The sequence below is a fragment of the Nicotiana attenuata genome, unplaced genomic scaffold (assembly GCF_001879085.1).
Source record: "Nicotiana attenuata strain UT unplaced genomic scaffold, NIATTr2, whole genome shotgun sequence".
NCBI classification, from domain to species: domain Eukaryota; kingdom Viridiplantae; phylum Streptophyta; class Magnoliopsida; order Solanales; family Solanaceae; genus Nicotiana; species Nicotiana attenuata.
This window is the reverse complement of record NW_017671638.1, coordinates 73,737-88,220: the sequence shown is the minus strand read 5'-3', so window position 1 is coordinate 88,220 and position 14,484 is coordinate 73,737. Positions and strand designations below refer to the sequence as shown.

The following is a 14,484-nucleotide window of genomic DNA, read 5'->3' as shown; positions in this document are numbered from 1 at the left end:
ATTTTACAAGATAACTTGTGACAGATCTTCTGGTCTGCAGACAAGAGCCCCAATCAGAGTCACATAATGCCTATAGATGTTTAGTCTTTGTTGATGTCATTAGGAGTCCCAGACCTGGTGATGCTTTCAGGTATCTAACGATCCTTAGAGCAACTTCCATGTGTGATTGTCTTGGGGCATGCATATACTGACATAGCACTTGTACTCTAAATGAGATATGAGATATCTGGCCTAGTCATGGTCAAATATAAAAGTCTTCCTACAAGCCTTTGATATTCTCCAGCATCATTTAGCATAGGATCTTCACGACATGCACCTCTGTTGAATATTCTATCATACTCAATTGAAGTAAGTTTTTGATTGCACTCCAAGGGAGTACCAGCTATTTTTGCTCCCCCTAGACCAAGTTCAGAGATCAACTCCTAAGAATATTTACTTTGACACATATGTATTCCTCTATTTGACCTGGCAAATTCAATTCCTAAGAAGAATTTTAGTTCCTCCAGTCTTTCATCTTGAACTTTTTTTGAAGATCTTTCCTGGTTTTGGCCAACAGATCATTACTAATGCCTGTAATGATCAAGTCATCCACATATATTAGGATCACAACTATTTCATCTCCTAGCTTTTGTGTGAGATGAGTAGTCAAAGTGGCTTTGAACAAAGCCAAGATGCTGCAGGGCTTCAGTCAATTTGAGATTCCACTACCTTGGTGCTTGTTTCAAACAATACAGTGATTTTTGTAGTTTGCAGATTTGTTTGGTCTCCCCGCTGTCTAGCAAACCCATCTGGAATAGTCATGTAGACCTCTTCTAACAGATCTCCTTGCAATAAAGCATTGTGAATATCCATTTGATAGATGAACCAATGTCTTGAAGATGCCACAACCACCACTGACCTAAAAGTAACCATTTTAGCTACTGGTGAAAAGGTTTCTTTGTAGTCCAATCCTGCGTGTTGGTTATAAACCTTAGCCACCAATCGTACCTTATACCTCTCCACTTTTCCTGATGATTTATATTTAACTTTGAACACCCATTTGCACCCAATGGGAGTCTTTCCCTTAGGAAGGTCCACAATGCTCCACATGTTGTTTTCTTCTAGTGCTGCAATCTCCAATTTCATGGCTTCAACCAACATTGGATCTGTGGCTACTTCTTTTTAGCTGGAAGGCTCCACAATAGATGAATAGGAGTTTAAGGCAGCTTTATAGGATGGATTCAGATGTTCATAAGAGACATAGGATGATAGAGGATAGGCACAGTTGGATTTTTTGGTAGTGACAAAGTCCTGCATCCGCAAAGGTTGTTTTACTGTTCTAAAATATTTCTAAGTGTTTCAGGCTGTTGTTTCTCTATGATAGGTAGTGAACTGATGATAGGTGCATTCAGTTATTGTGTTATTAGGTGGAGCTGGGCATGTAAAGTGATCCACAACTGTGGAAGGGATTGAAGATGAAGGACTCTCTGTGACTGAGTCTTCTGAAGTGGGTGGAGAAATTGTTATGTTACTAGGTGTTGTATTTGGCAGGGTTCTTGGTGTATCAAGTGCAAGCTCTAGCACTGGACACATTGGTAGAGTAGAAGGTGTGAAGTGTTTGAAAGGAAACAAGTCTTCTCTGAAGACTACATTTCTACTGACAAAGAATGATTTAGCATGTAGGTCATAGAGTTTGTAACCCTTTTGAGTGGAAGAGTATCCCACTAAAGCAACAGAAGTAGCTCTGGGTGACATTTTATCAGTAATATTAGGATTTGAAGCATAGGCTAGACAACCGAAGGTTCTTAAATGGCCAAGGTTAGGAGGATGTGAATGCAACATTTCAAAAAAGGATTTATGCTGTAAGATAGCTGAGCGCAGCCTATTGAGTAGATAGACATCTGTAGCAACACATTCTCTCCAAAACTTCAAAGGCTTATCTCCTTGAAACCTTAAGGACCTGGCTACATTTAAAATTGATCTATGCTTTCTCTCTACTACACCATTCTGCTGAGGTATATAGACACAGGAGCTCTGGTGTACAATACCATTTTCCTTTATCAACTCATCAAACAGAGAGTTAAAAAATTCACAGCCATTGTCTGTTCTCAATATCTGAACATTAGTATTGAACATAATCTTTACTAAAGCTAGAAACTGCTTCACAACAACAAATATTTCAGTTTTATTATTCACCAAGAATATCCAAGTGTACCTGGAGAAATCATCCACCAACGTTAGAAAGTATCTCTTGCCATCATGTGTAGGTTATAAGGATCCAATACATCACCATGTACTAACTGGAAAGGTTTATTTGAACTAGTTGTGCTGATAGGAAATGAGAGTTTTGACTGTTTTCCAAGTGGACAAACAGTGCAATGATGATTTTCATCTAGTTTAAACTGTTTCAAGGACTCTATTTTTCTGAGAATATCTAAGGGAGCATGACCTAATCTATTATACCATACACAAAGTGGCACATTAGTAGACAAAGAATAACAACCTTCTATGTTGTTAGACTTTTGTAATTGTAATTGTGCAGGTTGAGCTTGTGTAGGAGTTGGCTTCAGATAGTACAACCCACAGTCTCTCTACCAATCCCCCTAACCTGCCCACTGAAGAGGCAAAAATAGGAAAAAATGCCACACAACACTTCAGTTCCTTTGTCAACTTTGACATAGACAAAAGGCTAAACTTGAAGTCAGGAATGTGCAGCACATTTTGTAAATCCTGATCTCTGAATATACTAGATGTCCCTATGTTTGATATTGATACCACATTACCAGTTGGTAGATGCATCTTTCAACCTTTTAGACTAGACACTTTGTCCAATTTACTCAACAAACTAGAATTCGCTACCATGTGATTATGTGACGACCCAAAGGGGTCATCACCTGTTTTTAATTGAATTCTATGTCTCCGAGGCCTTGAAAACCTCATTTAGAGTTGCCTCAATTTGCGTGCGCAGTCCGGGCGCGTAATCGGAAAGCATAAATATGAAATTCTGTGAAAAATGCTAAGTTTTGATGTTAAAATAAATAAATTTGACCTGGGTCAACATTTTGGGTAAACGGACCCGGACTCGTGATTTGACGGTCCCGGAGGGTCCGTAGGAAAATATGGGACGTGGGCGTATGTCCGAAATCGAATTCCGAGGTCCCAAGCCCGAGAAATGATTTTTTTTAGTAAAATTGTTTTCTAATATTGTTTAAGAAAATTGGAAATGAAATCTGATTAGAAAGCGATGGTATTGAGCCCGTATTTTGGTTCCAACACCCAGTACAGGTTATATATGTCTTAAGTCCTTCCTGTGAAATTTGGTTGAAAACGGACGTCGTTTGACGTGATTCGGACCTAAATTGGGAAATTTGATGTTTTATGAAGTTTGAAAGAGTTCTTGGATTTTGAGGTTTAATTCGATATTTTTGATGTTAGTTTGGCGATTTGATCGCACGAATGAGTCCGTAGGATGTTTTTGAGGTTGTGTGTATATTTGGTTTGGAGCCCCGAGGGCTCGGGTGAGTTTTGGATAGGCCACGGGTGCATTTTTGAACTTTGAAAAAAATCTGGTATTCCTGTTCTGCAGTTTTCGCATTTGCGAAGTAGGTCTCGCAAATGCGAGCTTGGCATCGCAAATGCGAGAAAGGGAACCTGTGCAGCTGATCGCAAATGCGACCAAACGGTTTGCAAATACGGAGCAGGGTCTGTCGCAAATGCAACATTTTTGGTCGCAAATGCGAAGCCCCTCATTTTGTTCAGTGTTCGCAAATGCGAACTTCACTTCGCAATTCCAACATCTGAAGGTCGGGGTTCGCAATTGCGAACCCCTGTTCGCATTTCCCATACCAGAGACCTGCAATATTCTATACTTAACTGATTTTAAGTCATTTTTCACACCATTTTCAAAACACAACTCCTTTGGGCGATTTTTCCAAAAACAATCTTCTTCCAAATCAATTGTAAGTTAGTTTTTACTCATTTCTTTCAATTATTTACTTGTTGCTCATTTGCCGGGATTTAATTGTTAAATCGTTGTTCCCTTGCCGGGATTCCTATATGTTGTTGTTTATTTCCCTTGCCCTTGTTTGTGATTATTGTTTGGGCGAGGAAGATTGTTAAAGCACGAAGGGTGATGCAGTGCATTGTTTGCTATTGTGAGGAAAGAGTGTAAAGCACGAAGGGTGATGCCGTGCCGCACGATCTACCATTCCGTGCCAATTCTATTGATTATATGTGAGGAAAGAGAGTAAAAGCACGGAGGGTGATGCCGTGCACATTTTATTACTCTAATTGCTTTGGTGAGGAAAGAGAGTAAAAGCACGAAGGGTGATGCCGTACACATTTTATTATTCTAATTGCTTTAGTGAGGAAAGAGAGTAAAAGAACGAAGGGTGATGCCGTGTACGTTTTCATTATATTATTGCTTGGTGAGGACGAGTGTAAAAGCACGAAGGGTGATGCCGTGCACTTGTCTTTGATTTTCCTGATTCTTGCTGATAATTGAGTTATGTTGTCCTTTACTTTTATTTACTGATTTTCTTGTTGTTATCGGTTCAAGTGCATTAATTGTCTTATTCCACTATTACTGTGATTCTTTGTGTCGGCATTTTCCTTTATTGTGTTACATGTTATTATTGGCTCGAGGTATCCTTGCGCAATATTATGCCTTGAATTTATGCTATAATTGCTACATGTTTATGTGACTTAATTGCTACTTGACATTTAGCATACTAAATATTAAATTGCCTATTTGCTCCTTAAAGTCCATAATTAATTGCTACTTGTCATTACTTGTTTTCCTCAGTGAGTCATAATTATTGTGTACTTGTTGTCTTATAAATTCGTATTAATTGTTGCGTTTGTTGGAGTAAATTTCATCTGGAAGAACTGTTGACTTAATAAATTGGGAGCGGGTGGTACGCCTACCACGAAATTTAATGAAATGGGAGCAGGTGGTACGCCTACCACGAGATTTAATGAAATGGGAGCGGGTGGTACGCCTACCACGAGTTTTAAAAAAAGAGCGAGCGGGTGGTACGCCTACCACGAGATTTAATGAAATGGGAGCGAGTGGTATGCCTACCACGAGATTAATGAAATGGGAGCGGGTGGTACGCCTACCACGAGATTTAATGAATTAGGAGCGGGTGGTACGCCTACCACGAGATTTATTTATGGGATCGGGTTGCACACCTGCAACGAGATATATACTGACAGTGAAATCTGCTTTTATTTCCCTTATCCGTGTTAGAGTTAAATTATTGATGTTCTTCATTATTTTCTTGAAATTCTGTATTATTTGCTATCCCCGCAGCATGTTCCCCTCCATTTAAAATGTTTGTTCTTGTTATTTTCCCGTTGTATATATATATATATATATAATCTATATATATATATATATATATATATATAACTGTACAAGTTTATGTGCTAGTCCTGTCTAGCCTCGTCACTACTTCGCCGAGGTTAGGCTAGGCACTTACCAGCACATGGGGTCGGTTGTGCTGATACTACACTCTGTGCTCTTTTGCACAGATCCAGGTCCCGGACAGCAGCAGTAGCTCGGGAGCCAGCCTTCAGCCCACCGAGACTCCGAGGTAGCCTTGCACGCGTCCGCAGGCCCGGCGTCTCCTCTATCTTATATTTTATTCAGTTATCTCATGTTTTCGAGACAAACAGTGTTATATTTCTTTCAAATGATTGTATTTAGTACTTTTAGTAGTCCGTGGATGATGTGACACCAGTTCTTGGGTAGAGGCACATGTTGAATTCCGCATTATTGTTCAACTTATTTAATTTAAGTCTTCCGCTTTAATTTCATATTCCGTTGTCATTTAAATATTTAACGCTTGTTGTTATGTTGATATAAGGATTTAAAATGAATAGGTAGGAGTTTATGATTTGTGGCTTGCCTAGCTTCTACGAGTAGGTGCCATCACGACCCCTGAGGGTAGGGAAATCCGGGTCGTGACAAGTTGGTATCAGAGCTCTAGGTTACACAGGTCTCACAATTCACGGACAAGCTCAGTAGAGTCTGAGGGATCGGTATGGAGACGTCTGTATTTATCCCCAGAGGCTACGGAGTTAGGAAAACTTCACACTTGTTCTTTCCTGTCGTGCGGTTTTATTTGTCAAATGCTAAATTGAAACCTCTACTCTTGTCTCTTCGCGAATGGCGAGGTCATATACCGCTTCTTCAGCTGAGCAGCAGCACAGACCAGTGATAGATCAGCTACGTCTTCGGAGGCTTTGTGGAGGTTGGATAAGTTTCACCAAGCTCTTCACTACTACATTCAGCGGTGCATCTACTGAGGATCCCCAGGATTATCTAGACAGCTATCATGAGGTTCTCAGGAACATGGGGATCGTGGAGACCAATAGGGTCGATTTTGCTACCTTTCGCTTGTCTGGATCCGCCAAGACCTGTTGGAGAGATTATTGATTGGCTATACCAGTTAGGTCACCAGCTTTGACTTGAGAACAGTTCACGCAGCTATTTCTGGAGAAGTTTCTCCCCATCACTCAGAGAGATGTCTATCGGAGGCAGTTTGAGCGTCCCCAGTAGGGTTCTATGACTGTTACTCAGTACGAGATCAGATTCATCGACATGGATCGTCATGCTCTTATCATACTTCCCACCGTGAGAGAGAGTGAGGAGGTCCAGCCCGCTCAGTTAGCTAGAGGTGGAGGTATAGGTATTAGAGGTGGAGGTAGAAGTATTAGAGGTGGAGGTAGAGATGCTAGAGGTGGAGGTAAAGGTATTAGAGGTGGAGGTGCAGGTATTGTTCTGGTTTGTGGTAGAGAAGCTTCGGTTTTATTTTGCGCCATATCTGGTCATGCCTAGTGATTCTGTGCCCATTGTTCGTGAGTTTCCTAATATTTTCCCTTCAGACCTGCCGGGTATGCCACCCGACAGGGATATTGACTTCTGCATTGATCTGGTTCCGGGCACTCAGCCCATTTCTATCCCGCCATATCATATGGCCCCGCCTGAATTGGAAGAGTTAAAGTAGCAGTTGCAATACTTGCTTGAGAAGGGTTTCATTAGACCCAGTGTTTCGCCTTGGGGTGCACCGGTGTTGTTTGTTAAAAAGAAGGATGGGTCGATGCGAATGTGTATTGATTACCGGCAATTGAACAAGGTTACAATCAAGAATAAGTATCCGCTGCCGAGGATTGATGATTTGTTCGATCAGCTTCAGGGTGCCAAGGTATTTTCAAAGATTGACTTGAGATCTGGCTACCATCAGTTGAGGATTAGGGCATCCGATGTCCCTAAGACAGCTTTCCGCACTCGGTACGGGCATTATGAGTTCTTGGTTATGTCATTCGGGTTGACAAATACCCCAGCAGCTTTCATGGACTTGATGAACCGAGTGTTCAGGCCTTATTTGGACTCGTTCGTGATAGTCTTCATTGATGATATATTGATATATTCCCGCAGCCAGGAGGAGCACGAGCAACACCTTAGAGTGGTTCTTCAGACTCTGAGGGATAGTCGGTTATATGCTAAGTTCTCGAAGTGTGAATTCTGGTTGAGTTCGGTTGTATTTCTGGGTCATGTCATATCAGCAGAGGGTATTCAGGTGGACCCAAAGAAGATTGAGGCAGTCAAGAACTGGCCTAGACCAGCATCAGCTACTGAGATTCGGAGTTTCTTGGGGTTGGCAGGCTACTATCAACGGTTCGTGGAGGGGTTTTCATCTATTGCAGCCCCGATGACCAGATTGACCCAGAAGGGTGCCCAGTTCAGATGGTCAGATGAGTGTGAGGCGAGCTTTCAGAAGCTCAAGACAGCTCTGACTACGGCACCGGTGTTGGTTTTGCCCACAGGTTCCGGGCCTTATACAGTTTATTGTGGTGCAGCTCGTATTAGACTTGGTGCAGTGTTGATGCAGGATGGCAAGGCTATTGCCTATGCTTCGCGGCAGTTGAAGATTCATGAGAAGAACTATCCGGTTCATGATTTGGAGTTGGCAGCCATAGTTCACGCATTGAAGATTTGGAGGCATTATCTGTATGGTGTGGCATGTGAGGTGTTCTCGGACCACAAGAGTCTTCAGTATTCGTTCAAGAAAAAGGAGTTGAATTTGAGGCAGAGGAGGTGGTTGGAGTTGTTGAAGGATTATGATATCACCATTTTAAATCATCCGTGAAAGGCCAATGTGGTGGACGATGTTTTGAGTAGGAAGTCAGCGCATTTCATTCCTGTGGCAGTCTCTTATTCATCCGAGAGGTTAGCTGAGATCTACATTCGGGAGATTGTTCGTCTTCATGGTGTGCCCGTATCTATCATTTCGGACCGGGGCACGCAGTTTACCTCGCGCTTCTGGAGAGCAGTTCAGCGAGAGTTGGGTACGCGAGTTGGGTTGAGCACAGCATTTCATCCCCAGACGGACGGACAGTCTGAGCGGGCTATTCAGATTTTGAAGGATATGCTCCGAGCTTGTGTCATTGACTTTGGAGGTTCGTGGGATTAGTTTTTGCCTTTGGCGGAGTTTGCCTACGACAACAACTACCAATCGGGTATCCAGATGGCTCCTTATGAGGATTTATAGGGTAGGCGGTGTCGGTCTCCAATTGTGTGGTTTGAGCCGGGAGAGGCTCGGTTGCTGGGTACAGATCTGGTTCTGGAGGCCTTGGACAAGGTCAGGATCATTCAGGATAGGCTTCGTACAGCTCAGTCCAGGCAAAAGAGTTATGCAGACCGCAAGGTTCGAGATGTGGCTTTTATGGTTGGTGAGCGGGTATTGCTCCGAGTGTCGCCTATGAATGGCGTGATGAGATTTGGGAAGAAGGGAAAGCTTAGCCCTAGTTTCATTGGTCCGTTTGAGATTCTTGATCAAGTGGGAGAGGTGGCTTATAGACTCGCTTTGCCGCCGAGCTTATCAGTCGTGCATCCAGTGTTTCATGTGTCCATGCTTCGGAGGTATCACGGCGATCCAGCCCATGTGTTAGATTTCAGCACTGTCTAGTTGGACAAGGACTTGTCTTATGAGAAGGAGCCGGTAGTTATTCTAGACCGGCAGGTTCGTCAGTTGAGGTCAAAAAGTTTCCCTTCTGTTCGTGTCCAGTGGAGAGGTCAGCCTCCTGAGGCATCGACCTGGGAGTTCGAGTCCGATATGCGAAGCCGTTATCCTCATCTTTTCCCCGACTCAGGTACTTCTTTCTTCTGTCCGTTCGAGGACGAACGGTTGTTTTAGAGGTGGAGAATATAACGACCCAAAGGGGTCATCACCTGTTTTTAATTGAATTCTGTGTCTCCGAGGCCTTGAAAACCTCATTTAGAGTCACCTCGATTTGCATGCGTAGTCCGGGCGCGTAGCCGGAAAGTTTAAATATGAAATTCTGTGAAAAATGCTAAGTTTTGATGTTAAAATGAATAAATTTGACCTTGGTCGACGTTTGGATAAACGGACCCGGACCTGTGATTTGACGTTCCCGAAGGGTCCGTAGGAAAATATGGGACATGGGCGTATGCCCGAAATCGAATTCCGAGGTCCCAAGCCCGAGAAATGACTTTTTTTAGTAAAATTGTTTTCTGAAATTGTTTAAGGAAATTGGAAATGAAATCTGATTAGAAAGCGATGGTATCGGGCCCGTATTTTGGTTTCGGCGCCCGATACAGGTCTTATATATGTTTTAAGTCCTTCCTGTGAAATTTGGTTGAAAACGGACGTCGTTTGACGTGATTCGGACCTAAATTGGAAAATTTGATGTTTTATGAAGTTTGAAAGAATTCTTGGATTTTGAGGTTTAATTCGATGTTTTTGATGTTAGTTTGGCGATTTGATCGCACGAATGAGTCCGTAGGATGTTTTTGAGGTTGTGTGTATATTTGGTTTGGAGCCCCGAGGGCTCGGGTGAGTTTAGGATAGGCCACGGGTGCATTTTTAAACTTTGAAAAAAAATCTGGTATTCCTGTTCTGCAGTTTTCGCATTTGCGAAGCAGGTGTCGCAAATGCGAGCTCGCAAATGCGAGAAAGGGAATCTGTCCAGCTGATCGCAAATGCGACCAAACAGTTCGCAAATGCGGAGCAGGGTCTGTCGCAAATGCGACATTTTTGGTCGCAAATGCGAAGCCCCTCATTTTGTTCAGTGTTCGCAAATGCGAACTTCACTTCGCAATTCCCACATCTGAGGGTCGGGGTTCGCATTTCCCATATCAGAGACCTGCAATTTTCTATACTTAACTGATTTTAAGTCATTTTTCACACCATTTTCAAAACACAACTCCTTTGGGCGATTCTTCCAAGAACAATCTTCTTCCAAATCAATTGTAAGTTAGTTTTTACTCATTTCTTTCAATCATTAACATCTCTTTACATGATTTCAACCAAAAAATCAAAGATTTTCATGGGGGAAATTGGGTGTTTTGGGTAGAACCTAGGTTTTTCAAAAATTGGGGATTTGGACCTCAATTTGAGGTCCGATTTCAAAACAGATTATATATTTGAGTTCGTGGGGGAATGGGTAATCGGGTTTTGGTTCGAACCTCGGGTTTTGACCACGTGGGCTCGGGGGCAATTTTTGACTTTTTGGGTAAAACTTTAGAAAACTCATTTTCATGCATTGGGGTTGATTCATTTAGTGTTTATTGATGTAATTAAGTAATTTGTGATTAGATACGAGAGAATTGGCGGTGGAATCAAGGGGTAAAGCTATAATTGAGACTTGAGTTGTGTTCAAGGCATCGAGGTAAGTGTTTGGTCTAACCTTAGCTTGAGGGATTAGGAGTTGAGTCCTATTTGCTATGTGATAATTGTTGAGTACGACGTATAGGCATGGTGACGAGTATCTATACGTTGGTGTCAAGTATGACTGTGAGTCTTATATTGTGATTTTCATGGTTTCGTTGTATTCTTCATGCTTTGGTGATGATTTCTAGTTGTTGTGAAAAGTTTGTGGAAGGAATTGAGACCTTTGAACATTTTGGAGCATTGGCTCGAGTTATATTATGAATTGTGAAAGTATACGAGATGATTGAACCTTTGGAGCATTGGTTCAAGTGGTAAAGTGAGTTATGAAGTACAAGTGAAAGATAGAGAAAGAGTTATTGAAACGTTCCCTTTCCGGGATTGAATTATTTAATTGTTGTTCCCTTGTCAGGATTTAATTATTTACTTGTTGCTCCCTTGCCGGGATTTAATTGTTAAATCGTTGTTACCTTGCTGAGATTCCTATATGTTCTTGTTTATTTCCCTTGCCCTTGTTTGTGATTGTTGTTTGGGTGAGGAAGAGTGTTAAAGCACGAAGGGTGATGCCGTGCATTGTTTGCTATTGTGAGGAAAGAGTGTAAAGCACGAAGGGTGATGTCGTGCTGCACGATGTACCATTCCGTGCCAATTCTATTGATTATATGTGAGGAAAAGAGTAAAAGCACGAAGGGTGATGCCGTGTACATTTTATTATTCTAATTGCTTTAGTGAGGAAAGAGAGTAAAAGCACGAAGGGTGATGCCGTGCACGTTTTCATTATATTATTGCTTGGTGAGGACGAGAGTAAAAGCACGAAGGGTGATGCCGTGCACTTGTCTTTGATTTTCCTGATTTTTGCTGATAATTGAGTTATGTTGTCCTTTACTTCTATTTACTGATTTTCTTGTTGTTATCGGTTCAAGTGCATTAATTGTCTTATTCCACTATTACTGTGATTCTTTATGTTGGCATTTTCCTTTATTGTGTTACTTGTTATTATTGGCTCGAGGTATACTTGCACAACATTATGCCTTGAATTTATGCTATAACTGCTACATGTTTATGTGACTTAATTGCTACTTGACATTTAGCATACTAAATATTAAATTGCCTATTTGCTCCTTAAAGTCCATAATTAATTGCTACTTGTCATTACTTGTTTTCCTCAATGAGTCATAATTATTGTGTACTTGTTGTCTTATGAATTCATATTAATTGTTGCGTTTGTTGGAGTAAATTTCATTTGACTTAATGAAATGGGAGCGGGTGGTACGCCTACCAAGAAATTTTAATGAAATGGGAGCGGGTGGTACGCCTACCACGAGATTTAATAAAATGGGAGCGGGTGGTACGCCTACCACGAGATTAATGAAATGGGAGCGGGTGGTACGCCTACCACGAGATTTAATTATTGAGAAATGGGATCGGGTTGCACGCCTGCAACGAGATATGTACTGACAGTGAAATCTGCTTTTATTTCCCTTATCCGTGTTAGAGTTAAATTATTGATGTTCTTTATTATTTTCTTGAAATCCTGTATTATCTGCTATCCCCGCAGCATGTTCCCCTCCCATTTAAAATGTTTGTTCTTGTTATTTTCCCGTTGTAGATATATATATATATATATATATATATATATATATATATATATATATATATATATATATATATATATTATGTGGTAGTCCTGTCTAGCCTCGTCACTACTTCACCGAGGTTAGGCTAGGCACTTACCAGCACATGGGGTCGGTTGTGCTGATACTACACTCTGTGCTCTTTTGCACAGATCCAGGTCCCGGACAGCAGCAGTAGCTCGGGAGCCAGCCTTCAGTCCATCGAGACTCCGAGGTAGCCTTGCACGCGTCCGGAGGCCCGGCGTCTCCTCTATCTTATATTTTATTCTGTTATCTCATGTTTTCGAGACAAACAGTGTTATATTTCTTTCAAACGATTGTATTTAGTACTCTTAGTAGTCCGTGGATGATGTGACACCAGTTCTTGGGTAGAGGCATATGTTGAATTCCGCATTATTGTTCAGCTTATTTAATTTAAGTCTTCCGCTTTAATTTCATATTCCGCTGTCATTTAAATATTTAACGCTTGTTGTTATGATTGATAAAAGGATTTAAAATGAAATAGGTAGGATTTATAATTTGTGGCTTGCCTAGCTTCTACGAGTAGGCGCCATCACGACCCCCCGAGGGTGGGTAAATCCGGGTCGTGACAGATTAGTAGCTCTAGTATCAATTATCCACCTATCATCAATTATAATAGATAGGAATGAAAAGATACCTGCTGTTACTGGTTGAGCAGAGCCTGTTGTTTCTTCATTCACTTTACCAAGCATCTCCAAAATTAGTTGATACTGTTCTGGAGTAAAGTATGGTGCTGAAAGAGGTGGTGCTGCCAGCTGAGTTTGGCTACTTTCACCCTGGTTTCCTCCACTGTTGTTACCTGCAAAATTAGCTATTGAAAATAGATCCTGACTGCCAATAGTATGCATCAGAGATCCAGAACTATTATTTCCTGCAAAGTTAGTTCCAGAACCACTATTATTTCCTGCAAAATTAGCTGTAGGAAATGAACTTCCCTTCTTTTTGTGCTTGAAATCAGCAGGGTAACCATTCAATTTAAGGCAGTTCTCTTTAGTATGCCCTTTGTAGTTGCAGTAATCACAGATGTGATTAAAGTTTTTCTTAGATTTCTGATGGAATCCACCTCTAGTAGACCTAAGAGCATTATTATCAGGATTCTCTACAGGTACTCCCGTATGTGCAATTGCCCTCTAGCTTTCCCTTTCCATAATCATAGAGTAAACCTTGTTAATAGAGGGAGCTAGTATCATTATGAGTAGCTGACTTCTAGCTTGCTCATAAAACTCATTTAGTCCCATAAGGAACTGCAGAAGCTTCAACCTTTCCATGAACACAACAAATTCACGCGATTTCTCACAGTCACACCCAGAGACTGGAGCTATACTATCAAACTCAGCCCAAAGCAGTCAAAATTTTGAGAAATAGGAAGAGATTGAGCTAGTACCTTGATTAATTGTAGCAATGTTCTTATGAATCTGAAAAATTCTAGAGAGATCAACCTTGTTGAGCCTCTCTTTTAGGTCATTCCACACAGCATTGCATTTGAGGAGTAAACAATTTCACTGAGCAATTCGGGCGATACACAGTTCATTATCCATGATAGCATTGTGGCGTTACTTCTCTCCCATAGATCTACTAGATTTGGACTCCTTGCTTACAAGTGCCGTCTATAAATCCTAGCTTATTTCGCCCTAGGATGGCAATTCTCATTGCTCGACTCCACACCGAGTAATTCTCCGGACCTCGAAGTTGTAGTGAGATCAGAATTGCTCCAGAATTATCATTTGAATTAAGAAATAGAGGATGATTGTGACTTAGCTTCTCAGGAACCTCATTGTCAATTTTCGCCATTGTTGAGCTTCACCTGTAGGTGCAGAACTTTGAGAGCTAGCGATTGGACTCGAACTAATTAGGTACACAACTGAGCGATTTAGGTTCGAGCAGTAGGCTCTGATACAATGTCAAGTTTATCAATGGATGAGAGTGAAGAATGATGAAGTAATCGAGAGAAAAAGAACATAGGAAAACTTGGAGAGAAATCTAACTGATTCTCATTTCTTCTGCATACTACAGTAATGAGGTATACCTCATATATATACATATCTCAACTAACTAACTAAGCCTACTTTTAACATAAATAATCAACTCATTAACTAATTAACTAACTAATACACAACAACTTGCTATGCTCTCAACAATTTTGATACACCTTC

At 41.2% G+C, this 14,484-nt stretch overlaps 1 protein-coding gene across 1 annotated transcript; it reads right to left on the bottom strand.

Moving 5' to 3' along the window:
- Window positions 1-1,338: 1,338 nt before the first annotated feature.
- Window positions 1,339-14,122, bottom strand: LOC109209422. Its single transcript, XM_019372685.1, has 5 exons — window positions 13,930-14,122; window positions 13,536-13,649; window positions 12,969-13,430; window positions 2,588-2,735; window positions 1,339-2,194 (listed from the first exon to the last, which is right to left on the bottom strand). The coding sequence occupies exons 1-5, from the start codon at window positions 14,120-14,122 to the stop codon at window positions 1,339-1,341; spliced, it is 1,773 nt and encodes a 590-aa protein (XP_019228230.1).
- Window positions 14,123-14,484: the final 362 nt, after the last annotated feature.